Here is a 26719-nt window from a genome sequence, read left to right as displayed (position 1 = left end):
GAGTTAGCGAAGATCCTCTAGAAGTGTAAGATCAATATAGCGTGTGTCCAGGAGACAAGGTGGGTAGGATTGAAGGCGAGGGATACGGACGGGTATAAGCTTTGGTACTCTGGAGTCCGAAAGGGTAAGAATGCAGTAGGTATTCTGGTGGATAGGGAACTTAGATAGTCTGTGGTTAAGGTTAGGCGGGTGAATGATAGATTAATAACTATTAAGATGGTAGTTGAAGAGTGCACCCTAAACGTTGTTAGCTTTTATGCGCTGCATGCGGGCATGGATGAGGAGGTTAAAAGGTGCTTTTGGGAGGGGTTGGTTGAGATTGTGCGTAATGTTCTGCCTGCTGAGAGGTTATTTATCGGAGGGGATTTCAATGGACATATTGGGTCAGCTGCAGGTGTCTATGGCAAGGTGCACGACGACTTCGGCTTTGGGGATATGATCGGAGGAGGTACTTCACTGTTGAATTTCACTAAGGATTTTGAGTTGGTGATTGCGAAATCTAGTTTTATGAAGAGGGAAGAGCACTTGGTTACTTTCCAAAGTACGGTGGTGAAGACTCAGATTGACTATCTTCTCCTTAGGAGATGTGACAGGGTTGTGCAAGGATTTCAAGGTTATCCCGGGTGAGATCCTCGTGATGTAGCATAGGCTCTTGGTGATGGACGTTAGTAGTATGTTAAAGAGAAAGAAGAGGTCTGTATGAGGACGATCGAGGATCAGGTGGGGAGACTTGACTAAGGATAAAGCTCAGGAGCTGGAGGGGAGGTTAGAGGCTATAGGATCCTAGAGTAGTAGCGAGGACGCGAGTGTTATGTGGGCGATAATGGCAGACTGTATATGGGAGGCTGCGAGAGAGGTGCTAGGGGTCTCGGCGGGCAACTCTGGCGGGCACAAAGGTGACTGGTGGTGGAATGAAGCGGTCCAAGGTAAAGTAGAAGCAAAGAAGGCGGCATACATGGAGTTAGTAGGGAGTACAAGTGAGGAGGAGAGGAAAGCGAGCAAGGAGAGATATAAGGTAGCTAGGAAAAAGGCTAAGCTGGCGGTCACAGAGGCTAAGACTGTGGCTTTTCGTTGTCTGTACGAGGAACTGGGGGACAAAGGTGGGGAGAAAAAGTTATTCCGGCTAGCCAAGGCGAGAGAGAGGAAGGCTCGGGATTTGGACCAAGTGAGGTGAATCAAGGACGAGGACGACATAGTATTGATGGGTGAGGCTCAGATTAAAAAGAGATAGCAAACTTACTTTCATAAACTTCTGAATGAAGAAGGGGAACAGGATATTGAGCTAGGTGATTTGGAGCATTCCGAGAGTCACTATAACTTTGGGTACTATAGAAGTGAGGGTAAGGAGGACAGTGTCTATATCCACAACCAGTTTGGGTTCATGTCGGGTCATTCTAATATGGAAGTTATCCACCTTATAAGGAGGTTGGTGGAGCAGTATAGGGATAGGAAAAAGGATTTGCACATGGTGTTTATTGACCTGGAGAAAGCATATGACAAGGTTCCTAGAGAGGTTATCTGGAGATGCTTGGAGGAAAAAGGTATGTCGGTTGCTACATTAGAGCTATTAAGGACATGTATGATAGGGCTAAGACTCGGGTTAGGACTATAGGAGGTGACTCAGAGCATTTTCCGGTTGTTATGGGATTATACCAAGGATCTGCGCTCAATCCATTCTTATTTTCCCTGGTGATGGACGTACTAACACACCATTTTCAAGGGGATATGCCATAGTGCATGTTATTCACTGATGACATAATTCTGATTGATGAGACGCGAGGCGGTATTAACGAGAGGTTGGAGGTTTGGAGTCAGGCCCTTGAGTCTAAGGGCTTCAAGCTGAGCAGGACCAAGACGGAATACCCGGAGTGCAAGTTCAGCACCGATCCGAGGGAAGAGGGAATTGACGTGAGGCTTAAATATCAGGTCATCCCTAGTAGAGGCAGTTTCAAGTACCTTGGGTCAGTTATCCAGGGGGATGGGCAGATCCACGAGGATGTCACACACTGTATTGGGGTTGGGTAGATGAAGTGGAGGTTAGCATCTGGAGTCCTGTGTGACAAGAAAGTGCCACTATTACTCAAAGGTAAGTTTAATAGAGCGGTGGTTAGACCAGCCATGGTGTATTGGGTTGAGTATTGGCTAGTTAATATCTCACATATCCAGAAAATAAAAGTAGCAGAAATGGGGATGTTGAGGTAGATGTGTGGGCACACGAGGATGGATAAGATTAGGAATGATGATATTCGGGAGATGTAGGAAGTTAGGCTCAGATGGTTCGGGCATGTATAGAGGAGAAGCCCAGATGCACCGGTGAGGAGGTGTGAGAGGCTGGCTTTAGAAGGCACGAGAAGAGGTAGTGTCACGACCCAAATTAACCCTCTGTAAGGTGTCGTGATGGCACCTAGTCTTTACGACTAGGTAAGCCTAATATTGCGGAAAATATATTAAAAAAACACAACAGTTTAAAGATAAACAACATATTTTAAATAGACAAGAGTAGTACCACTCGACATATACAAAATAATTTCCCAAGACCCGGAATATCACTAAGTCACAAGCTACTATAATCTATGTAGATCTATACAAAAGTCTGAAGATAATAAGGAAAGTCTCTAGGCGAGGGAGTAGAAGGAAACTCCAAAGATCTGTGGACGCAAGCAGAAGTACCTTGAAGTCTCCTAGAATCAGCAACACACGCTAACCCCAAGACTGATAGCTCGTACCTGGATCTGCACACGAAAAACATGTGCAGGAAAGGGCATGAGTACACCACAATGGTACCCAGTAAGTGCCAAGCCTAACCTCGGTCGAGTAGTGACGAGGTCAGGTCAAGGCCCTACCGGAGTAAATATAATAAATTAAACAGTAAAAGATATAAGTAAACTTTACGGTAACACAATTAAAGAAATTCTCTAAAATTTAACAGTTAAGGGAGCCCTCGGCTCAGAACAAGGTAAACACAGTGGGGAATCTCTCGGGATACTGTCCCGTAGTTTTAAATGAATATGCAGTACAGGGGGATCTACCGGAATACGTCTGTAGTCCTAAAGTAAATATGCAGTACAGGTGAATCTCCCGGAATACTTCCGTAGTCCCAATTTAAATATGCAGAACATGGGGATCTCCCGGAATACGTCCGTAGTCCCAAAGTAAATATGCAGTACAGGGAGATCTCCCGGAATATGTCCGTAATCCAAATTTAAATATGCAGTATAGGGGGATCTCCCGAAATACGTCCGTAGTCCCAATTTAAATATGCAACGCAAGATGAAATGACAGGTATGGCATCGAGTTATACAGTTTATACTAGATACAGATAAGGCAAATAAGGACTTAACCAAACATGATGCACAGAATGTCAATTAGGCAGTTAAAACACGTAAGCATGCTTCTCTAGTCTAAGTTTCACAATTAAACGTATAAGTGCAATTTAATAAGGAAAAACAATTTGTGATTTAGAAAGGAAAAATGGGATTTTTGCAATAATATCCCGTGTACGTACTCGTCACCTCACGTACACGACGCCCACACATCAATTAATATCAAACACCTTAAGGGAAAAGTCCCCAATACAAGGTTAGGCAAGCCACTTACCTCGAACCGCTCAAATCAACCTGATATCACGTTCTTGCCATGAGTATCCGACTCCAAATGGCCTGAATCTATTCAAAATAGTACAATACCATCAATACGCGCTAATGGAATGAATCCCACAAGAAAAACTACAAAAATTAGGCCAAAATCCGAAATTGGCTCAAACCCGGGCCCCGGGCCCACGTCTTGAAACCCGACAAAATTCACAAAACTAGAAAGCTCATTCACTCACGAGTCTAACCATATTAAATTTACTATAATCTGACACCAAATGGTCCTCCAATCCACAATTCAAACTTCCAAATCCTTAGCCTCCAACTTCCAATTTCCACCTTAAATACATATTAACTAGGTGGGAAAATACATGGCAAGGCAAGATTATTGACCAAAAATAAACACAAGGAACTTACCTCAAGAAATTCCTCGAAAATGCTCTCAAAAATCACCCTAACCCGAGTTTGCAAAGCCAAAAATGATAAAAATCGCGAAGCCCTTCGGTTTTAATCACTGCCCAGGTATTTTCGCACATGCGGAACCTGGGCCCGCACCTGCAGGTGTGCTTGTGCAGAAAAATTGCGCATCTATGAAACTCACTTGCCCCCTCTGCCTTCGCACATGCGACGAAAGGGCCGCACTTGTGCGCTCGCGCTCGCGCCTACGAACATCCCTTCCGCTTCTGCGTATCTTGCCCATTTGCGAACAGCCTTGCGCATTTGCGGGCATCGCAGATGCGGAACTTCCTCGCATCTGTGACCCCAGGACAACTCTCGACTTTTCGCATCTGCGCTTGCATCTCTGCATGTGCGGCTCGCACACCTGCGGTCTCTTTTCCGCAGGTGCGAAACACCAGAACCAGCAAAGATCGAAAATTCCTCTAAGTCCAAGCTTTCGCCCGTTAAGCATCCGAAACACACCCGAGGCCCCCGGGACCTCAACCAAACATACCAACCAATCCTAAAACACCATACGAACTTAGTCAAGCCCTCAAATCACATCAACTAACGCTAAAATCACAAATCACCTTCCAATTCAAACTTTAAGAACTTGAAACTTCAAATTCCTACAACTGATGCTGAAACCTATCAAACCACGTCTGAATGACCTCAAATTTTGCACAAATGTCACAAATGACATTACGAACCTACAGCCACTTTCGGAATTCCATTCCGAGCTCGATATCAAAATTTCCACTATCGGCCGAAATCGCCAAAAAACTAACTTTCGCCAATTCAAGCCTAAATCTACTACAGACCCCCCAAAACACATTCCGGACGCGCTCCTAATCCCAAAATCACTCAACGGAGCTAACGGAGTTGACGGAATTCCATTCCGGATCCGTCTTCACATAGTTCCGACTATGATCCAAACTCTAAGGCTTAAACTCACAACTAGGGACTAAGTGTCCCAAAACTCTCTGAATTCCATAACCAATCACTCCGGCAAGTCCCAATAGCGGAAACAAACGTGGGGAAAACAGTTATTAGGGGATCGGGGCTCTAATTCTCAAAATGACCGGCCAGGTCGTTACATCCTCCCTCTCTTAAAACAATCGTTCGTCCTCGAACGAGTATAAAGACATACCTGAAACTGTGAAAAGATGAGGGTACTGGCTGCGCATATCCTGCTCGGTCTCCCAAGTCGGCTCCTTGACCGGCTGACCCCTCCACTGGACCTTTACTGAAGCAATATTCTTTGACCTGAGCTTTCTGACCTGCCTGTCCAAAATAGCTACTGGCTCCTCAACATAAGATAGATCTTTGTTCAACTAGACTGAGCTGAAATCCAATACATGAGTCAGATCACCGTGATACTTCCGGAGCATAGACACATGGAATACCGGGTGAACTCATGCTAGGCTGGGAGGCAAGGCAAGCTTATAAGCAACCTCCCCAACTCACCGCAATATCTCAAAAGGAACAATGAACCTCGGGCTCAGCTTTCCCTTCTTCCCGAACCTCCTAACACCCTTCATAGGTGATACCCGAAGCAAGACCCGCTCACCAACCATAAATGCCAAGTCACAAACCTTCCGATCCGCATAACTCTTCTGCCTGGACTGGGCTGTGCGAAGTCTCTCCTGAATCACCTTCACCTTATCCAGGGCATCCTGGACCAAGTCTGTACCCAACAGTCGGGCCTCGCCTGGCTCAAACCATCCCACTGGGGACCGGCAACATCTACCATACAAAGCCTCATACGGTGCCATCTGAATGCTGGACTGATAACTGTTGTTGTAAGCGAACTCTGCAAGTGGAAAGTATTTGTCCCATGACCCTCCGATCTCCATCACACAGGCACGTAACATATCCTCAAGAATCTGAATCGTGCGCTCGGACTGCCCGTTCGTCTGAGGGTGAAAGGCTATGCTCAACTCCACCCTAGTACCCAACTCCTGTTGTACGGCTCTCAAAAACTGTGATGTGAACTGTGTACCTCTGTCTGAAATGATGAATACTGGAATACCATGAAGGTAGACAATCTCTCTGATATAAATCTCAGCCAACCTCTCGGAAGAATATGTAGTCAACACTGGAATAAAATGGGCTGACTTGGTCAGCCGATCCACGATCACCCAAATAGCATCGAACTTTCTCAAAGTCCGAGGAAGTCCAACCACAAAGTCCATGGTGATCCGCTCCCACTTCCACTCTGGGATCTCTAACCTCTGAAGTAACCCACCCGGCCTCTGGTGCTCATATTTAACCTGTTGACAGTTGAGAAACTTAGCCACAAACCCAACTATATCCTTTTTCATCATCCTCCGCCAATAGTGTTGCCTCAAGTCCTGGTACATCTTCGCGGCACCCAGATGAATGGAGTACCGCGAGTTATGGGCCTCCTCAAGAATCAACTCCTGAAGCCCATCTACATTGGGCACACAGATCCGGCCCTGCATTCTCATCACACCGTCATCACCAATAGTCACATCTCTGGCATCACCTCGCTGAACCCTGTCCTGAAGAACTAGAAAATGAGGATCATCATACTGGCTCTCTCTGATACGGTCATAAAGAGAAGACCGAGCAACCACACAAGCTAATACCCGATTAGGCTCTGAAATATCCAATCTCACCAACTGGCTGGCTAAGGCCTGAACATCCAAGGCAAAGGGCCTCTCAGCTGCCGGAAGATATGCCAAACTCCTTAAACTCTCTGTCCGGCGATTCAAGGCATCGGCCACTACATTGGCCTTCCCCGGGTGGTACAATATAGTAATATCATAGTCTTTAAGTAGCTCCAACCACCTCCACTGACGCAAATTAAGGTCCTTCTGCCTGGACAACTACTGCAAACTCCGGTGATCAGTGTAAATCTCACAGGGAACCCCGTACTTATAATGACGCCAAATCTTCAGGGCGTGAACAATAGCTGCTAACTCGAGATCATGAACCAGATAATTCTTCTCATGTACCTTCAACTGTCTAGACGCGTAGGCAATCACCCTACCGTCCTGCATCAATATCGCTCCAAGGCCAATCCTCGAGGCATCACAATAGACAGTGTAGGACCCCGAACCTATAGGCAATACTAATACTGGGGTTGTAGTCAAAGCTATCTTGAGCTTCTGAAAGCTCTCCTCACACTCATCGGTCCACCTGAACGGAGAACCCTTCTAGGTCAGCCTGGTCATAGGTGCTGCAATGGATGAAAATCCCTCTACAAAGCGACGGTAATACCCCGCCAAACCAAGAAAACTGCGGATCTCCGTAGCTGATGACGGCCTGGGCCAACTCTACATTGCTTCAATCTTCTTCGGATCCACTTGGATCCCCTCACTCGATACTATATGACCCAAGAATGCCACTGAGTCTAACCAAAACTCATACTTTGAAAATTTTGCATACAACTTCTTTTCTCTCAAGGTCTGAAGTGCAGTCCTCAGGTGTTGCTCATAATCTTCCCGAGACCGGGAATATACCAGGATGTCATCAATAAACACAATGACGAAAGAATCAAGATAAGGTCAGAACACACTGTGCATCAAATGCATAAAAGTTGTTGGGGACCAAATGACATGACAAGAAATTCATAGTGACCATATCTGGTCCTCAAAGCAGTCTTCGGGATATCCGGCTCCCGAATCTTCAACTGATGATAGCCAGAACACAAGTCAATCTTGGAAAACACCTTGGCACCCTGTAACTGATCAAACAAATCATCAATACGAGGCAATGGATACTTGTTCTTCACTGTAACCTTGTTCAACTGCCGATAATCAATACACATACGCATAGAACCATCCTTCTTCTTTACAAATAAGACTGGAGCACCCCAACGTGATACACTGGGCCTGATGAAACCCTTATCAAGCAACCCCTGCAACTGCTCCTTTAACTCCTTCAACTCAAGAGGAGCCATACGGTAGGGAGGAATAGAAATGGGCTGAGTGTCCGGCAACAAATCAATGCCAAAATCAATATATCTATCGGGCAGCATGCCCGCAAGATCAGCTGGAAACACATCTGGAAAGTCCCTCACTACTGGAACTGACTCGACTGTAGGGGTATCAATACTGACATCTCTCACATAGGCCAAATACGCATCACACCCCTTCTCAACCATTCTCTGAGCCTTAAGAAATGAAATGACCCTGCGGGGAGTATACTCTAAGGTACCTCTCCACTCTAATCTTGGCAAGCTTGGCATAGCCAGCGTCACGGTCTTAGAGTGACAATCAAAAATAGCATAATGAGGCGACAACCAGTCCATGCCCAAGATAACATCAAAATCTACCATAATGAGTAATAACAAATCGGCGCTGGTCTCAAAACTACTAAGAGAAATCTAACATGATCGATATACGCGGACCACAATGAGAGAATCTCTCACGGGAGTAGATACATAAACAGGGGAACTCAAAGAATCCCGAGATATCCCCAAATGTGGAGCAAAATAAGAAGACACATATGAATACATAGAGCCTGGGTCAAATAATATTGATGCATCCCTATGACAGATAGGGATGATACCTGTGATGACTGAATCTGAAGCAACGGCCTCTGAACGGGCTGGAAGGGCATAGTACCTGGCCTAGCCTTCCCCTCTAGGGAGACCTCGACCTCCCCGACATTCACCTCAAGCTGGCTGAGGAGGTGGGGTAGCAGCTGGTGCTGGAAGAATAATCGGAGGACCCGTTGGAGCACTGATAAGTCTTTGGAGGTGCACCCGTCCTGGCTCTGGGGCAATCTCTAACTAGGTGACGAGTGTCACCACACTCAAAATAACCTCTCGGAAGACGCGGCGGCTGGGACTGACTCGGGCCTGGCCTGCTGGACTGGCTGGTAATAGCACCTAGAGTAGGAGGCATACTGGATTCTGGCGGTGAATAATAGGGCTCCTGAGGTCTAGGAGGAGCTGGAACACCGCTGGCTACTGGAAGAGCTGAATGAATAGGGTGACTCACAAAACCCCTACCATAGCATGCAGCTGGTGCACGAGCTCCTGAATAATGACCAGTCTCTTGAGACCTCTTGGCCTCTCTCTCCTCTCTGTCCCGGGCAAACATGCCCTCCACTCTCCTGGCAATGCTCACTGCTTGCAGATAAGTGATGTCCATCTCCAACTCCCTGGCCATGCTGGTCCGAATACTGGGGTGGAGTCCCTCAATGAAGCGACGAACCCTCTCTCTGACTGTAGCAACCAGAGCCGGTGCATGGCGAGCTAACCCATTGAAATGGACTGCATATTCCGACACAGTCATAGAACCCTGATGCAACTGCTCAAACTCTGTACGGCAAGCATCCCTGAGGCTCTGAGGAACATACTCACGCAAGAATATCTCTGAGAACTGAGTCCAAGTGAGTGAGGCTGCCTCGTCCGGACTACTCAGTTCATAGGCACGCCACCACTGATATGCTGCTCCCCTCAGCTAGAAAGCGGTGAAAGAAACCCCACTCGTCTCCACAATGCCCATAGTGCGAAGAATATGATGACACTCCTCAAGAAAACCCAGAACATCATCTGAAGCTAGTCCGCTGAAAGTAGGTGGGTGCTACTTCTTGTACCTCTCAAGTCTGAGCTGCTCTGCCTCAGAAGCAGCTACCCTGATCTCATGCGGAACCGGAGCCACTGGGGGCATAAGAATATACTCTAGGTCCTGATCAACCTGGACCCTCTGCTCAGGAGTGTGGGCTATGGGAGTCTATGCCCCTCCCCCGGCCTGAGATGTAACGGGAGCTATCGGGAATAGTCCAGCCTGAGCCAGAGTGTCAAACATGCTCAAGAACTGAGCCAAAGTCTCCTGGAGGGCTGGAGTAGCAATAGGGATCTCCGGTGATGGCCCTCCAGCTGAAGCTGCTTGGGGCTCCTCTGATGCAGCTCTCACAGGAGCTCGGACTGCACCGCGTGGTCGTCCTCTACCCTGACCCCGGCCTCTAGCGGCTCTAGCAGGGGGCTCGGGTGCTTGATCGTCGGTCCTCCCATTGCGGGTTCTCACCATCTGTGAGAAAGAATATAATAGAATCTTAGAATTTTTGGTGTCAATAATTCGCATGACAAGGAAATCAAAGAAATGTGATTGTTCTAAACAGTTACATAGCCTCCTGAAGATAAGTACGGACGTCTCCGCACCGATCCGCGAGACTCTAATAAATCGACTTATGACTCGCGACTCCTACGAACCTAGTGCTCTGATAACAACTTGTCACGACCCAAATTAACCCTCCGTAAGGTATCGTGATGGAACCTAGTCTTTACGACTAGGTAAGCCTAATATTGCAGAAAATATAAATAAAACACAACATTTTAAAGATAAACGGCATATTTTAAATAGCCAAGAGTAGTACCACTCGGCATATACAAAATAATTTCCCAAGATCCGGAATATCACTAAGTCACAAGCTGCTATAATCTATGTAGCTCTATACAAAAGTATGAAGATAATAAAGAAAGTCTCTAGGCGAGGGAGTAGAGGGGGACTCTGAAGATCTGGGGACGCAAGGAGAAGTACTTTGAAGTCTCCTAGAATCAGCAGCACGCGCTAACCCCAAGGTTGATAGCTCATACCTGGATCTGCACACGAAAACTATGTGCAGGAAAGGGCATGAGTACACCACAATGGTACCCAATAAGTTCCAAGCCTAACCTCGGTCGAGTAGTGATGAGGTCAAGTCAAGGCCCTACCGGAGTAAATATAATAAATTAAACAGTAGAAGATATAAGTAAACTTTACGGTAACACAGTTAAAGAAATTCTCTAAAATTTAACAGTTAAGGGAGCCCTCGGCTCAGAACAAGGTAAACACAGTGGGGAATCTCTCGGGATACCGTCCCGTAGTTTCAAATGAATATGCAATACAGGGGGATCTCTCGGAATACGTCTGTAGTCCCAAAGTAAATATGCAGTACAGGGGGATCTCCCGTAATACGTCTGTAGTCCCAATTTAAATATGCAGTATAGGGGGTTCTCTCGGAATACGTCCGTAGTCCCAAGGTAAATATGCAGTACAGGGGGATCTCCCGGAATACATTCGTAGTCCCAATTTAAATATGCAATACAGAGGGATCTCCCGGAATACGTCTGTAGTCCCAATTTAAATATGCAACGCAAGATGAAATGACATGTATGACATCGAGTTATACAGTTTATACTAAACACAGATAAGGCAAATAAGGACTTAACTAAACATGACGCACAGAATGTCAATTAGGCAGTTAAAACACGTAAGCATGCTTCTCTAGTCTAAATTTCACAATTAAACGTATTAGTGCAATTTAATAAGGAAAAACAATTTGTGCTTTAGAAAGAAAAAATGGGATTTTTGCAATAATAGCCCGTGTACGTACTCGTCACCTCACGTACACGGCGCCCACACATCAATTAATATCAAACACCTTAAGGAAAAAGTCCCCAACACAAGGTTAGGCAAGCCACTTACATCGAACCGCTCAAATCAACCTGATATCACGTTCTTGCCACGAGTATCCGACTCCAAATGGCCCGAATCTATTCAAAACAGTACAATACCATCAATACGCGCTAATGGAATGAATCCCACAAGAAAAACTACAAAAATTAGGCCAAAACCTGAAATTGGCTCAAACTCGGCCCCCGGGCCCACGTCTCGAAAACCAGCAAAATTTACAAAACTAGAAAGCTCATTCACTCACGAGTCTAACCTTATCAAATTTACTAAAATTCGACACCAAATGGTCCTCCAATCCACAATTCAAACTTCCAAATCCCCAGCCTCCAACTTCCAATTTCCACCTTAAATACATATTAACTAGGTGGGAAAATACATGGCAAGGCAAGATTAGTGACCAAAAGTAAGCACAAGGAACTTACCTCAAGAAATGCCTCGAAAATTATCTCAAAAATTGCCCTAACCCGAGTTTGCAAAGCCAAAAATGATAAAAATCGCGAAGCCCTTCGGTTTTAATCACTGCCCAGGTATTTCCGCACCTGCGGAACCTGGGCTTGCACCTGCGGGTGTGCTTGTGCGGAAAACTTGCTCATTTGCGCAACTCACTTGCCCCCTCTACCTTCGCACCTGTGACGAAAGGGCCTCACCTGCGCGCTCGCGCCTGCGGACATCTTTTCCGCTTCTGCGCATCTTGCGCATTTGCGAACAGCCTTGCGCATTTGCGGGCATCGCAGATGCGAAACTTCCTCGCACTTGCGACCCCAGGCCAACTCTCGACTTTTCGCATCTGCGCTTCCATCTCCGCATGTGCAGCTCGCGCACCTGCAGTCTCTTTTCCGCAGGTGCGAAACACCAGAACCAGCAAAGATCAGAAATTCCTCTAAGTCCAAGCTTTCACCTGTTAAGCATCCGAAACACACCCGAGGCCCCCGAGACCTCAACCAAACATACCAACTAATCCTAAAATACCATACGAACTTAGTTGAGCCCTCAAATCACATCAACTAATGCTATATCATGAATCACCTTCCAATTCAAACTTTAAAAACTTGAAACTTCAAATTCCTACAACTAATGCCGAAACCTATCAAACCACGTCTGAATGACCTCAAATTTTTCACACAGGTCACAAATGACATTACAAACCTACAGTCACTTTCGGAATTCTATTCTGAGTTCCATATCAAAATTTCCACTATCGGCCGAAATAGCCGAATTTCGCCAATTCAAGCCTAAATCTACTACAGACCCCCAAAACACATTCCGGACGCGTTCCTAACCCCAAAATCACTCAACGGAGCTAACGGAGTCGACGAAATTCCATTTCGGATCCGCCTTCACATAGTTTCAACTACGGTCCAAACTCTAAGGCTTAAACTCACAACTAGGGACTAAGTGTCCCAAAACTCTCTGAATTCCATATCTAATCACTCTGGTAAGTCCCAATAGCGAAAACAAACGTGGGGAAAATAGTTATTAAGAGATCAGGGCTCTAATTCTCAAAACGACCGGCCGGGTCGTTACAGGTAGGGGCGGCCTAAGTAGTACTGGGGAGAGGTGATAAGGCAGGACATGGCGCGACTTCAGATTTCTGAGGACATGGCCCTTGATAGAAAGCTGTGGAGGTCGAGTATTAGGGTTGTAGGATAGGGTTGTAACTATATGAGGCTAGTCTGATGGGATTTTTATCTTAGACTGCTAGTGGTTAATGTTGTGTTCTCACTACTCTTTCGTTTTATAGTGTCGGGTCTATTTACCGGTTATTGCTATTATTTTCATCTATTTTCTAGTTTTTATGTTATTGTTATTATTCCTTTACTTTCTATTTATGGTACTGATATATTGTCTCTTCTCGTTTTCTTAAGCCAAGGGTCTTTCGGAAATAACCTCTCCACTCCCTTTGGGTAGGGGTAAGGTCTGCGTACACACTACCTTCTCTAGACCCCACTAGTGAAATTTTACTGGGTCGTTGTTATTGTGTTGTTGTTGTTGTTGTTGTTATTTCTACAGGACTGGTCGTGCAGTCCCCGGTACCGATAATACAACTTTATTCCCAAATTTCGTAATCCCAATTCATGTAGCAGTTGTGTTGGACTATTCTCATATCATTCTCCCCTAGTGTTCGAATGCGAAGAATGCGAGTTTGAACACTAGAAGTCTTGCTCTTTTGAATATTCCACTAGTGAATGGTTGGATAATCTTTGGTTCGATAGCCAGATTTACCTATCATTAGGAACTTTGCTATAGAGCCAAAGACTATCTAACCACCCCCAGTGGCTTGCACTCCTAAACGGTCGGGTAACCTTTGAATTGATAGCAAACTTTACTTCCCGGTTGGAACTTTGTTACCAAGCAAAAGATTATCTAACTGTCCCGTAGCAGTTCTCCGCTTCCATGCCTTGTTGTTTAAAGGTCTTATTTCTGCTGAAGATATTTCCTTCGTAGTATGCTTTTCGTGCTCGAGATAGTCAATGATCTCATTTCTCAAGTCCCATACAAATTAGTCGCGTTTACTTCATAATAGTCGTCTATGTCCAATACTGAATGCATAAGCTGCACGACCGTACCAGAGTCTGATCCCTTCATTTCTGTGGATGATCCCAGATTGGCTAGTGCGTCTTCTTTCGCATTTTCTTCCCTCGGGATGTGGGTAATTGAACATTCTCTAAACCATGCGAGCAGAGCCTGGACTTTCACTACATATTGTTGCATGTGTTCCTCTTTGGCTTCGAAGATCCCATATACCTGATTTATTACCAATTGGGAATCACATTTGATTTCTATGACCTTAGAGTCTAGTCCCTGGGCCAGCTCGAGTCCTGCAATCAAATCTTCATACTCAGCTTCATTGTTAGTCAGAGGAACAGTTCTTATGGCCTACCTTAAGGTTTCTCCTGAAGGCGTGAATAGCACTACGCCGAGCCTGGACCCTTTCACATTGGAAGCTCCGTCCATGAACAAGGTCCAAACTCCTGACGTCGATTTCAACACTATCACTGCTTCTTTGGTAACCAAAGGTAGCAGTCCCGGACTAAAATCGGCCACAAAGTCGGCCAAAACCTATGACTTAATGGCAGTTCTAGGTTTGTACTCTATGTCAAATTCACTTAGACCGCCCACTTGGCTAGTCGACTTGAAAGTTCAGGTTTGTGAAGGATATTCTGCAAGGTAAAGGTTATCACCACGACTATCAGATGATATTGGAAGTAAGGCCTAAGCTTCCGAGCAGCGACAACGAGAGCTAAGGCTAATTTTTCCAGATGTGGATAGCGAGTTTCCGCTCCCGTTAAAATTTTACTAACATAATAAATAAGTGATTACATATCTTCGTCTTCACGGATTAAAATTGCACTTACCGCTACCTCCGAGACCGCTAAGTACATCAGCAATGGTTCTCCTTCTTCCGGTTTCGATAATAATATGGGGGCTCGACAAATACATTTTTAAACCCTTCAGAGCCTGCTTGAATTTTGGAGTCCATTCGAAGTTCTTCTTCTTCTTGACAAGTGAAAAGAAGTGATGACATTTTTTCGAAGACCGAAAATAAATTTGCTTAAAGCGGCCAGTCTTCCTGTCAACCTTTGAACCTCCTTCACGTTTGGTAGCTAGTAAGGGATGTCTTCGATAGCTTTAATTTTATCGGGATTGACTTCGATCACCCTTTGCGACACCATGAACCCTAAGAACTTACCGGAGCTGACTCTGAATGTACATTTTTCGGGGTTAAACTTCATGTTGTGCTTCCTTAGAATGTCAAAGGTTTCTTGTATATGTTTAAGATTATCACCTACGTTCAAAGACTTAACCAACATATCATCTATGTAAACTTTCATGATTTTCCCTATTTTTTTCTCAAACATTTTGTTTGCAGGCCTCTGATAAGTGGTTCCGGCGTTCTTTAGCCCGAAAGTGTAACGACCCAATTCCAAATCAGGCCGTGATGGCGTCCAGCATCGTTGCTAGACAAGCCGACAACGAATAACTTAACAACATTTCCATTTTTACTAATTTCACATGTGGTGATTTTTCCTTAACTTAAAAGATTTGACAAGAAACCGATTTAAATTAATATGTGAAACCAATAGAAATGTTTATAACCAAAAGAATAGAACCCAAAAGCCATAAGTCTACTACTAATACATGCCAAGATCTAGTGTCACAAGTATATGGGAAACTTAGTAGATTATACAAAGGAATGTCTATCCTACTGTCCAAAAAGAAGTAGACATGAACCAAAATATAAGATAGATTCTGGCATGCTGCTGAACGGCTCAGAAGGGCAGCTCACCATAGAATCTCGAACCAAATCAAGGATGCGCGCCAGATGAGTACCCAGATGCACCTGCCTCAGATCCTGTACAGTTAAATGTAGAAGTGTAGAGTGAGTACATAAATAATATATACCCAGTAAGTATCCAGTCTAACCTCGAAAAAATAGTGACGATGGGTTGACTTGACACTTACTATGGCTAATGATAATAAATCAAAATCATAAATAAGCACGGATTACAATAAATGTACTAAACTCAACAACAAGAAATGATGAATATCTTTTTCGTAATTATTATTTCCAAGAATCAACATGCGCAAGTAATGCCGAGGTCGTACGGCCCGAACCAACACAACAATATTTAAATGTGTACTGCCGAGGGTCGAACGACGCGAACCATAGATGCATCTATTTAATATGCTGAGGCGCTCGGCCCGCTCCACAACAGAAAAACACTCAAAGGAACACAAGTTTTTCAATAACAGTTAAGTGTTCTAGTTATAACCTCAAATGAGTGGAAACTTATCCCTTTGGAATCTTTGTACAATTTATGGAACTACGATTTAAGTACTCCAATTGACAAGTAAAGGCACAAATATTTCAAATATAGCATGATAGGGGTCCTACACTACTCGGACTTAGCATAAATAGTAGCTATGCGTGGACTCTCGTCACTTCGTACGTACGTAGCTCCCCCACAAATAGTCACATACATTATTTAATTTGCCTATGGGGAAATTTTCCTCTTACAAGGTTAGAAAAGAGACTTACCTCGTCTCAAGGCTCACTTCCCGATTCAAGAATGTGCTCAAACCTCCGAATTCGGTGCCAAACGACTCGGAACTAGTCAAACATTATCTAAATTAATTAATCTATGCTCAAAAGTTCATATCCCCACTATTAAAGTGATTACCCAACCCAAAATGCTAGATTCCTAAAAATTCACTCCCGGGCCCACGTGCCCGGATTCCGAAACTTTTCGAAGAAAGTTGTTACCCATAACCTTAAGAACATAAATATATGATTTTTATCAAATACCATAACCATTTTTGTGGTCAAATCTCAATTTTATCCAAAACCTAGGTTTTTTTCTAAACCCTTTGATTTCACCAATTTTCACATGTTAATCTACCCATAATCTATGTATTTAACTCATGTTGTGTAGACATTACTTACCTCAAAGTGCTAGGTGAAAACCCCCTTTCAAAAGCTCCAAACATTGCCCAAGAGATGAAGTGAAATGAAATAAATGGCCTAAGTCCCGCATTAAATGAGTTGTGCACAGGTCTCAGATGTCGCATTTGCGACTTCTGGTTTGCAAATACGACAAAATCATCGCAAATGCGAACTGGGTTTTTCCCCCGTCCAGGTCGCAAATGCGACAAATGAATCGAAAATGCGATCAGCGCTAGGGTCGCAAATGCGATTGTTTCTCTCGTAATTGGGAACTAGGTCCAGACCAGGCTTCATCGCAAATGCGAAGCCTTTCTCGCAAATGCGAGACTCGCAAATGCGAACATATTCTCGCATTTGCGAGACCTGCATCATCAGCTTCCAAGAACACCAAAAAACTGGAGTGTTTTCAACTCCTTCCACACGTCTGAAACTCACCCGAGCCCCCGGGGCCCCATACCAACTACCCATACAAGTCTAATAACCTCGTACAAACTCGTTTGAGCGATCAAAACATGGAAATAACATCAAATACTACGATTCGGATGCAAAACGCATGAATTGATTCATGAACTCAAAAATTTCTAAAAAGACTTTCGCTCGTCCGATTCCTATCAAATCAACTCGGAATGACACCAAATTTTGCGTGCAAGTCTAAAATGACATTATGGAACTATTTTTGATCTCGAAATTCTATTTGGACCTCGACAACACCAAAACCCGCTTCAAACCAAATTTAAAGAACTTCAAGAACCAGCTTTTGATATTAGGCGCCGAAACGTTCCCGGGTCATCCAAAACCTGGTCCGAACATACGCCCAAAGTCCAAAATTATCATAAGAACCTATTGGAACCGTCAAATCTTGATTCTGAGGTCGTTTAATCAAAATATTTACCAAAGTCAAACTTGGTCTTTTAAGCCAACTTTAAGGAACCAAGTGTTCCAAATTCAACCTGAACCCTTCTAAATCTCGAACTAACCATCCTCGCAAATCATAAAACAGTAAAAGCACATATGGGGAGTCTTATTTAGGGGAACGGGGTTCTAGAAAGTAAAATGACTAGTCAGGTCATTACAGAAAGGCATCACATTATAGCAATATGTGCCGAAGTTCGTTATGAACGAAGATTTTTTTAGATCTTCCGAGTTCATCTTGATTTGGTTGTACCCAGAATAAGAATCAAGGAAATTCATTAACTCGTGCACGCACCGTCGCATCAATTATTTGATCAATGTTTGGTAATGGGAACGAGTCTTTAAGGCACGCCAAATTTAGATCCTTATAGTCCACGCACATGCAAAAAAAATTTATTCTTCTTGGGAATTACTACCACGTTAGCTAGCCACTCAGGATACCTTAGCTCTCGGATCAAACCGATATTAAGCAAACGAGTTACCTCTTCTTTGACGAATTTGTTTCTGACCTCGATAATAGGGCGTTTTTTCTGCCTCACCTGAGGGATATTAGGGTCCAGACTTAAATTATGCACGGCCACTTCTGGTGGGATACCTATCATATCTGCATGTGACCACACAAAACAGTCAACGTTAAATTTAAGAAATTCTATGAACCCTGACCTGAGCTCAGGGTTTAGTCCTATTCCCAAATGGAACTTTCTCTCCAAAAACTTTTCGAACAACGCAACTTGTTCGAGTTCTTCCGCAGTGGACTTTGTTGCGTCTGTTTCTTCTGGTACTTGGAAACATCTTGGTACCGATAGGATTCCTCCTCCTCCTCCTCCTCCTCCTGGTTGACTTCGTTTGGCTTGGGAGCAGGCATTGGTTCCTGTAATTGCTATGATGCATGCTCCTTCCCTTTGCTCCTGGAAACTGAGATCGCGTTCATTTTCCTTACTGCTTGTTGGTCTCCTCTTATTTGTTTAATTCCCTTGGGAGTTGGGAATTTCAGTAGTTGATGATATGTTTAAGGCACAACCTTCATCTCGTGTATCCATGGTCTCCTAAGGTTTACTTATTAAAAGAAATGTGAAATTCATGTTTGAAGCATAATTCAAATACTTTTATTGGCCAAACTTCTACAATCAACTTAATTTTGAAAAGAGTTTTTCCTCTAAAATACTTTTCAATAGAATACTTTTGGTGAGAAATAATATTATTTTTTATTTATTAATATAAAAAATATTTTTGATCAGTAATTAATGTTTGTTCAAGCTTTAAAAAGTGATTTAAGTGTATTTTTCTCAACATACTTTTCTGCGTCTCAAAAATTACTTCTACTTCTACTCAAAAGCATTTTTTCCTTTTAAAAGCTTGGCCAAATTTTAAAAAAATTACTTTTGACTAAAAAGAAGCTTCGCCAAATAGAATAATAATGTTGTATGATTAACTAATAAAATTTAAAAAGAAAAAGAGTTTAAATATGTCGACACGTGCTTTCCTGTCAACATGAATCGGCAATGAAATTATTAATAGGAGAGAAAGTACAACATGAAAAATCAAAAGTTATGTTCAGAAAAGAAAAAAACAAAAGAAAAGATGTAAGACATGATCTTTCTTCTTTTTCTCATTTTGTCTAATTAACTTTCTAGAGTTAACTTAGACTGAAACAGGTTTTAGTCGACTTGAGGTTGTTAAACAACATTTTCAAGATTGCAACAAACAAAAAAAAATACTTTGGGATTATTCCTTTCTTTCTTTAAGGTATATCCATCTCATTTTTGAATTTTATTGACTTGACTAATCCAACTTCGTATCGCATAAGGCTGTTTTAAGGGAGAAACACTCCCTACCAGAATGTTTTCGTTCACAAGGCTCGAAAGAGTGTGAAGGGATCCCATTCACATGGGTGTATCTAGGTGGAGGGATACTCCTCTCCCTAGACCATATATAATAATATTATATTTCTTTAAGATTACCTAAATATATGTATGCGTGATCAAACTCGAAAGGTCATATGGTGCCATCCTTATTCGATGCATCTATACAAAGATCTGACGTACTTTCATTTTTCTTTGTCACTGTAATTGAGATCCGACGTACTTCTTTTTCTTTGTTTGATGTATTCTTTCAACATTCCTGTTAGCTGCCATGGAAATGAGATCTAAGCTAAGAAGAGGAAAAAGAGAAGGAATCAGAGAAAGGCTCATGTGAAGAAGAAGAAGAAGAAGAAGAAGAAGACAATTGTACATAGGTCCACTATTTATAACAAGCTAACATGCCTTTTTAACTAACTACTAACTAACTCTCTAACTATAGTTTAACATTACATCATAATTAGACTATGATTAACTACTATTGATTAACACTCATCCTCAAGTTGATGGTTGATACATATTCTTCAACCCCAACTTGTTCAGCAGATGCTCATGTTGAGATCTTCCCAAACCTTTAGTAAGTATATCTGCTAGTTGATCTTCAATGTTAACATATTCAGTCTTTAGAAGACCTTGACTCAACTTCTCTCTCATAAAGTGGCAATCTATATCGATGTGTTTTATCCTTTCGTGGAAGATTGGATTTGCTATAATTTGAATTGTTGCTCTAATGTCACACACCAGAGTTATAGGAAGCTCAACTTTAACACCAAGTTCATTGAACAGTCCTACTAGCTAGGTAACTTCTGCTGCACACGATACCATGCTTCTAAACTCGGCTTCAGCAGAGCTTCTAGACACAGTATTATGCTTCTTAGACTTCCAGGATATCAATGCACTTCCAAACTCTACCAAATACCCTGTGACTGATCTTCTAGTTTGTATACATGCCCCCTCCCCCCCAGTCTGAGTCACAATAGGCACTTAGTTGATTTGAAGACTTTGCAAGCAAGAACAGCCCAAGCTAGGAGCCTCTTTTATGTATATTACAACTCTCAATGCTGCTTCCATGTGAGACCTTTTAGAACAATACATATACTGACTAAGAACCTGAACTACAAATGCAATATCAGGTCTTGTCATAGTGAGATACAACAATCTTCCAATGAGTTTTTGGTAAGCACCAGTATTATCAAGACCTTCATCTGTATGGGTGTTGTCATTTTTGAAGTAATTATCATACTCTACTGAAGTTAACTTCTGATTCAGCTCTAGTGGTGTTCCAGCTGGCTTTGCACCACTCAAACCTAACTCAGAAATCAACTCTAAGGCATATTTTCTTTGGCACAGAAGAATTCCTCTTTTGGACCTTGCAAACTCAATCCATAAGAAGAACTTAAGTTCTCCTAGATCTTTCATTTTGAACTTCTTCTTGAGGTTTGATCTAGTACTGCATAATAGTTGTTGGTTGTTCCCAGTAATCAGAAGATCATCAACATATAGCAATATGACAACTATATCATCCCCAGCTTTCTTTGTGAACAAAGAGTAATCATAGTGACTTTGTTGAATGCCCATGTTGAGCAGGGCTTCTGTCAGCTTCATATTCCACTGTCTAGGTGCTTTCTTAAGTCCATAAAGGGACTTATGTAGTTTGCATACCTTCCTATTAGTTTCCCCCGGTCTAGCAAACCCCTCAGGCAATTGCATATAGACTTCCTCACTAAGATCTCCATTAAGAAAGGCATTGTGGACATCCATTTGATAAATTAACCACTGTCTCGAAGCAGCTAGGGCAATAACAGATCTAACACTCACAATCTTGGCCACATGGGAGAAAGTTTCTCCATAATCCAAGTCTTCCTTCTAGCTGTAGCCTTTAGCCACTAGCCTAGCTTTGAACCTTTTTACTTCACCAGAGGCTTTGTACTTAATTCTGTAAACCCACCTGCAACCAATAGGAGTCTTCCCAGGTGAAAAATCTACGATACTCCAAGTATGATTATCCTCAAGAGTTGCAATCTCCAACTTCATTGATGTTATCCACTTAGGATCAACTGTTGCTTCTTTGAAGGAAGCTGGTTCTGAGAGAGCTGAATAGGCTGCAAGGACTTGCTTATATGATGGAACAATAGAAGAATAGTCCACATAGAAAGATATAGGATAATTACACTTAGAGCCTTTGGAGGTGGTGACATAGTCTTGCAACCACAGAGGTGGCTTACTTGGTCTAAATGACCTTCTGTGTTCAGCAAGAGGCTCATCAGCTTGTTGAGAAGACACATGTGCATTTTGACTAGTATCAAGCAATTGATCAACAGCAAAAGGGATCATAGAGACAGCTTCTTCTGAGCTTGTTGCAGAATGAGGAGCTCTTTGAGAGGAGTCTGCATGCAACTGATTTGAACTGGTGTCAATGGACACCTCTGTTGCTAGTGGTGTATAAGAAGAGGGAGTAATGTTGCTCAGAGTAGAAGATAGCAAGTCTAGGATAGGAAATACAGGACTTCCAATAGATGTAGCATGCTTGAAGGGAAAAATATTCTCTTGAAACACAACATTCCTGTTGACTATGAATATTTTTGAATGCAGAGTGTACAACAAATACCCCTTATGAGTAGACCGAGTATCCCAGAAACACACCAGGTACTACTCTGGGTGAGAACTTATCCAGCACTTGAGGACTGGTGGCATAGCATAAGCAACCAAAAACTCTGAGATGAGACAATGAATGAGGATGCAAATACAGCATCTCAAATGGTGATTTGTATCCAACAACTTTAGAAGACAGTCGATTAAGTAAATATACTGCAGTAGCAACACATTCTCCCCAAAATCTTAAAGGTATAGCAGCTTGAAATCTGAGTGATCTAGCTATTTCCAAGATGGTCATGTCTTTCCTTTCTGCCACCCATTCTGTTTGGGTGTATAGACACATGTGCTTTGATGAAAAATACCAAGATTAGACATCAGACTCTTAAATTCAGTACTAAATAATTCACTTCATCAGTTCTTAGAAACTTTACAGTAGTAGAGAAAACATTCTTTACTTGATTAAGAAAGTCTGTTAGAACTACAATAGCATCTGACTTATACTGTAACAAAACAATCCAAGTATACCTTGTGTAATCATCAACTATGGTAACAAAATATCTCTTACCATCATATGTGGGCACTTTATAGGGTCCCCATATATCACAGTGAATTAGTTCAAACACTGATTTTGTAGTAGTACTGCTTAGCTGAAAGGGCAACTTGGTTTGTTTGGCTATAGAACAAACAGTGCAATGACTAGAATCAGCTGTTGTGAGTTTGTTTAGTACTTCTACTCTCTTTATTATATCTAAAGGAGCATGTCCTAACCTTCTGTGCCACAAAGTGTTAGAACCAGAAGTACATGAAGAGACTGACATAGTGTTTATTGGGTTAGTACACTTATTTGTTGCCTGATATAGATCTTGTTTTGGGGCACCTCCTTGCAGAATGTACAGTCCATGTTCTTCTCTACCAATCCTCTTCACCTGACCACTGAAGAGGTCCTGAAAAATATAGAAATCAAGAAAGAATCCAACCATACACTTTAGCTCCTTAGTGAGTTCTGAGACTGACAGTAAGTTGAACTTAAAGTCAGGAATGTACAGAACATTAGAGATCTCTTGGTTACTTAATACAAAAGTGCAACCTGTGTGGGACATTGACACAACATTTCCAGTAGGCAAATGTACTTTGTTTGCTTCTGTATTTGGAAGTGTTCTGTGAGTATGTAATATCTCTAAACTTGAAGTCATGTGATTTGAAGCCCCAGTGTCAACTATCCACTTACTATTGACACATTGAGACATAAAAGCATTCACATGGTTTAGAATACCTGCTGCAGCAACTTTGTTGGATGTGTCTGATTCTTCCGAACTTCCTCTTGAAAGTAGCTGAACAATTTGTTGGTACTGCTCAGGAGTAAAGACAGGAGCTGGATGTGACATATGTTGGAAGAGAGCAGGTTGACTCATTTGTTGTGTTGTACCTGAGCTAGATGATCCATTGACAGTAAGAGCCATGTTAGTAGTCATATTGCATCTCTTTGCACCTGAAATTTCTGCATTGCCTGCATAATTGGCATAATGTTCTGTACTAATTCCTTTTCCTTTTGGCTTTGAAATCAGCACGATATCCAATCAATTTGTAACAATTCTCTTTCGTATGTCTCTTATAGTGACAGTATTCATACTGAACTTGACTCTTTTTGGATTTATAATTTCCAGCATTATTCATATTCGTACTGCTATATAGGGCAGTACTTTCTAAATCTTCAGTGACCTGAGCAACTTGTGTTGTGCTTGTGAGGTTTCTTTGACTTTTCTGATCTACTAACAAAGAGTAGGCTTTGTTTATACTTGGCAGAGGTGATATCATCATGATTTGACTCCTTGATTGAGAATAGGACTCATTCAACCCAGTGAGAAATTGAAGAAGTCTTTGATACTCAAAATGTTGAGCATACTATTTAGATTCAGGGTAGGGACAGCTAGGACAAGGTATGAGAGCATCAAACTCATCCCACAGCTCTCTAAGCCATGAGAAGTAGTCAGTTACAGTCATAGTCCTTTGGGTCAGTGTATGAAATTCTCTATGCAAATAGAGTATTCTCGAGCCATTTACTTTATCAAACTTCTCTTTCAAATCCTCCCAAACTCTATGAGCACTAGACGCATACAATACACTACTCAACAATTCTGGTCTCACAACATTCATTATCCATGAGAGAACTATAGCATTAACTTTCTCCCACAGATCATGAAGTTCAGGCTCAAATTTAGATTTAGGAAATCTCCCATCGACAAGACCTAGTTTACTTTTACCTAGCAAGCCAATTCTCATTGCACGACTCCACAAGGCATAATTGTATGATCCAGTAAGTTGAAGAGAAATCAGAGAACTACCTGGTGTGTTTGTTGGTTGCAGGTACAAAGGGTGGTTGTGATCGATGGTGGGAAAAGTAGCAGTTCCAGCAGTGAAATTGCCAATAGTTGAGGTCGCGCTAATGTGTTCATCTTCAATCCCCATTGTTGACCGAGAAATAGCTTCAAAGTAAGAGGCTTACAAACCCTAGCTTCAACCAAAGGTTACTCTAGCTCAATTCAGCACTCAATTGCAGAAATGAAGTAATCGAGAAGGCTAGATTTGCTCGCAATTTGCTTAGATTTCAACTAGTGGCTCTGATACCATGTTAGCTGCCATGTAAATGAGATCTAAGCTAAGAAGAGGAAGAAGAATCTTGAAAAAGAGAAGGAATCAGAGAAAGGCCCGTTGCATTTCTGAAGAAGAAGAAGAAGAAGATAAATTGTACATAGGTCCATTATTTATAACAAACTAATTGGCCTTCTTAACTAACAACTAACTAACTCTCTAACTATAGTTTAAGATTACATCATAATTAGACTATGATTAACTGCTGCTGATTAACAATTCCCAAGTTTAATATATTAAAATTTGTCTGTTTGTCACGGTAAAAATATTTATATAGCTAAATCAAAGGGAAATATTCAAAAATATACATCCCAATAAAATATAATGCACCTACGCATTCATATTTTTCAGTTTATGCCCAAATAGCCAATAATTTTTTTGTAGTAATATTTATATACACTTACACATTATAATACAGTATTTATATTCGACTTATATATAAGCCACAGTTTAAGAAGTTTGGGGTCAACATGTATACTTCAGTAGGGGCAAACTCATTTTACAAGCCACACGTTTTCGAAGCTGCCACTTCCTTATCACGTGGACCCCACTTTGGGTCTTTCAATGTCACACCTAGAGGTCTAGCTCTCCTTTTTGTGGGTTTGGATTGCACTTCTTTTTATTTCATTTTAATTTGTCGTATAAAATTCTTACTTTTTCCAGTAGAATTAATAGGAAAATGATGATTTAGTTGTAATTGAAAGGCTATAAAGATTTTTTTAAAAAGTACTATAAAATTAAAAGCTACACTTTTACTTGAGGATCAAAATGAATTGATTTTAAATTTTCTAATTTTTAAATGATAAATAAAGATGTTAAAATCATACGAGGATGTCAAAATGTACTCTTTTCATTCTCAGAGAAATAAATGTGTCAACAAGTTTGAGATAAACATATCAGATGCTACTTTCTCTTTAAGTTTAGAAAGGCAACTATTTTGTACTGATTATTTTTCCGTTTTGATATCCTTGTTTCTTGATAAATATTTTCATTTCTCAATTCATCACTCCAAACTATTTATTCAATCTTTCATCTGAATTCCTTCAAATGTTAATTGGTTTATATATAAGTATTCGAGGTTATAAATAGAATTTAGAGATTATAATTTCCAAATTTTTTAACAATAAAATTAAATATGCTGCTATTAGGAAGAGACGGCTCTATACTTTCATATAAACGGAATTATATAAAACATAGATAGAGAAATATATAATTACATAGTCATGATACATAATATACTAATTTGGAATACCATATTCAAACTAAACATACTATAAATTTTTAATTTGTTTGTCATTTATAAATGTATAACCTTTGTAAATCATTCTAAAAATGGAGCAGGTTGAATGAGTAGCATGTTTATTTATTCATCAAATCAAGAGTTTGCATAAATTGGATTACATTACTAGCCCGAATAAATCAAGACTTCTGCTAAAAAATTATTTCAGAAAAAACGAACCAGATGTATTTTTATTGTACAAAAATCTTCTTTTTTTGTCTTTCATTGAGCCGAAAGTCTATCGAAAACATAACCTCTCTAACTTCTCAAGATAGGGAATTACACTTCTTTTTTTTGTTGTTGTTGTTGTTGTGTTTACCGGCTAAAGGACAAACAAAATAGTATTCTAAATTTAACCTCTGCCCCGCTGATTTCCCTTATCTTCTGGTGCTTCCTTTCTCTTTCTTTCACTATTCCCACCAACTGAAAAACAATCCGATTTTTGTTGCTTAGTCAGATAAAATTAATGCTTAATATGCGGCGATTTAATGATATATTTATATAAGTTGGAGCTACGA

The 26719-nt window shown here is 41.7% G+C and overlaps 3 protein-coding genes across 3 annotated transcripts; 2 read left to right on the top strand and 1 right to left on the bottom strand.

Moving 5' to 3' along the window:
- The first annotated feature begins 216 nt into the window (after positions 1–216).
- Positions 217–627, top strand: LOC104115390 (uncharacterized). Its single transcript, XM_009626007.1, has one exon. It carries the CDS (start codon positions 217–219, stop codon positions 625–627), a length of 411 nt encoding a protein of 136 aa, XP_009624302.1.
- A 196-nt stretch (positions 628–823) lies between these two features.
- LOC138896331 (uncharacterized) lies at positions 824–2228 on the top strand. The gene is made up of 3 exons (XM_070181131.1): positions 824–1165; positions 1274–1541; positions 2167–2228. The coding sequence occupies exons 1-3, from the start codon at positions 824–826 to the stop codon at positions 2226–2228; spliced, it is 672 nt and encodes a 223-aa protein (XP_070037232.1).
- A 21947-nt stretch (positions 2229–24175) lies between these two features.
- On the bottom strand, positions 24176–24739 carry LOC138896330 (uncharacterized). Its single transcript, XM_070181130.1, has one exon. It carries the CDS (start codon positions 24737–24739, stop codon positions 24176–24178), a length of 564 nt encoding a protein of 187 aa, XP_070037231.1.
- Positions 24740–26719: the final 1980 nt, after the last annotated feature.

The sequence above is a fragment of the Nicotiana tomentosiformis genome, chromosome 7, assembly GCF_000390325.3.
Source record: "Nicotiana tomentosiformis chromosome 7, ASM39032v3, whole genome shotgun sequence".
NCBI lineage: Eukaryota > Viridiplantae > Streptophyta > Magnoliopsida > Solanales > Solanaceae > Nicotiana > Nicotiana tomentosiformis.
The sequence above is the reverse complement of the archived record's forward strand: the minus strand, read 5'-3'. Positions and strand labels throughout refer to the sequence as shown.